This window comes from Pygoscelis adeliae, unplaced genomic scaffold (assembly GCF_000699105.1).
Source record: "Pygoscelis adeliae isolate BGI_AS28 unplaced genomic scaffold, ASM69910v1 Scaffold171, whole genome shotgun sequence".
Classification (NCBI taxonomy): domain Eukaryota; kingdom Metazoa; phylum Chordata; class Aves; order Sphenisciformes; family Spheniscidae; genus Pygoscelis; species Pygoscelis adeliae.
Genome location: NW_008824186.1, coordinates 9564148 through 9564471, shown reverse-complemented (window position 1 = coordinate 9564471; position 324 = coordinate 9564148). Strand labels below are relative to the sequence as shown.

At 69.4% G+C, this 324-nt stretch overlaps 1 protein-coding gene across 1 annotated transcript in view; it reads right to left on the bottom strand.

Moving 5' to 3' along the window:
- The window catches only part of KDM2A (lysine (K)-specific demethylase 2A), a 49314-nt gene that overhangs the window by 2996 nt on the left and 45994 nt on the right, over window positions 1-324 (bottom strand). Inside the window, exon 16 of the mRNA XM_009334607.1 lies at window positions 135-322. Coding sequence (XP_009332882.1) covers window positions 135-322 — 188 coding nt within the window. The remainder of the gene's footprint in view (window positions 1-134; window positions 323-324) is intronic.

Below are 324 nucleotides of genomic sequence, written 5' to 3'. Positions count from 1 at the left end.
AGGCGAGATCCTTTCCCCCTCTTCCCTCTGGCTGCCCATCAGGCACGAGGCTTGGCGTGGCCATGCCCAGTCCGGGGGTCAGGACGCGGGCAGGCCTGGCTGTGCCCCACCCCGCCACACGTCCCCACACTCACCACTTGTACCAGGTCTTGCACACCCGCATGCACTCGCAGAGCTCCCTGCGAGTGAGGTAGCGGAAGACGGACATCCACACCTCGCGCTGCATCCAGCTCTCCTCGCCCTCCTGCACCCGGCCCCCTCGGCCGTTGAGCCGGGCCGCCCCCCCCTCCTCCCCCTTCTGGTCCTCCTCCTCCTCGCCCTCCT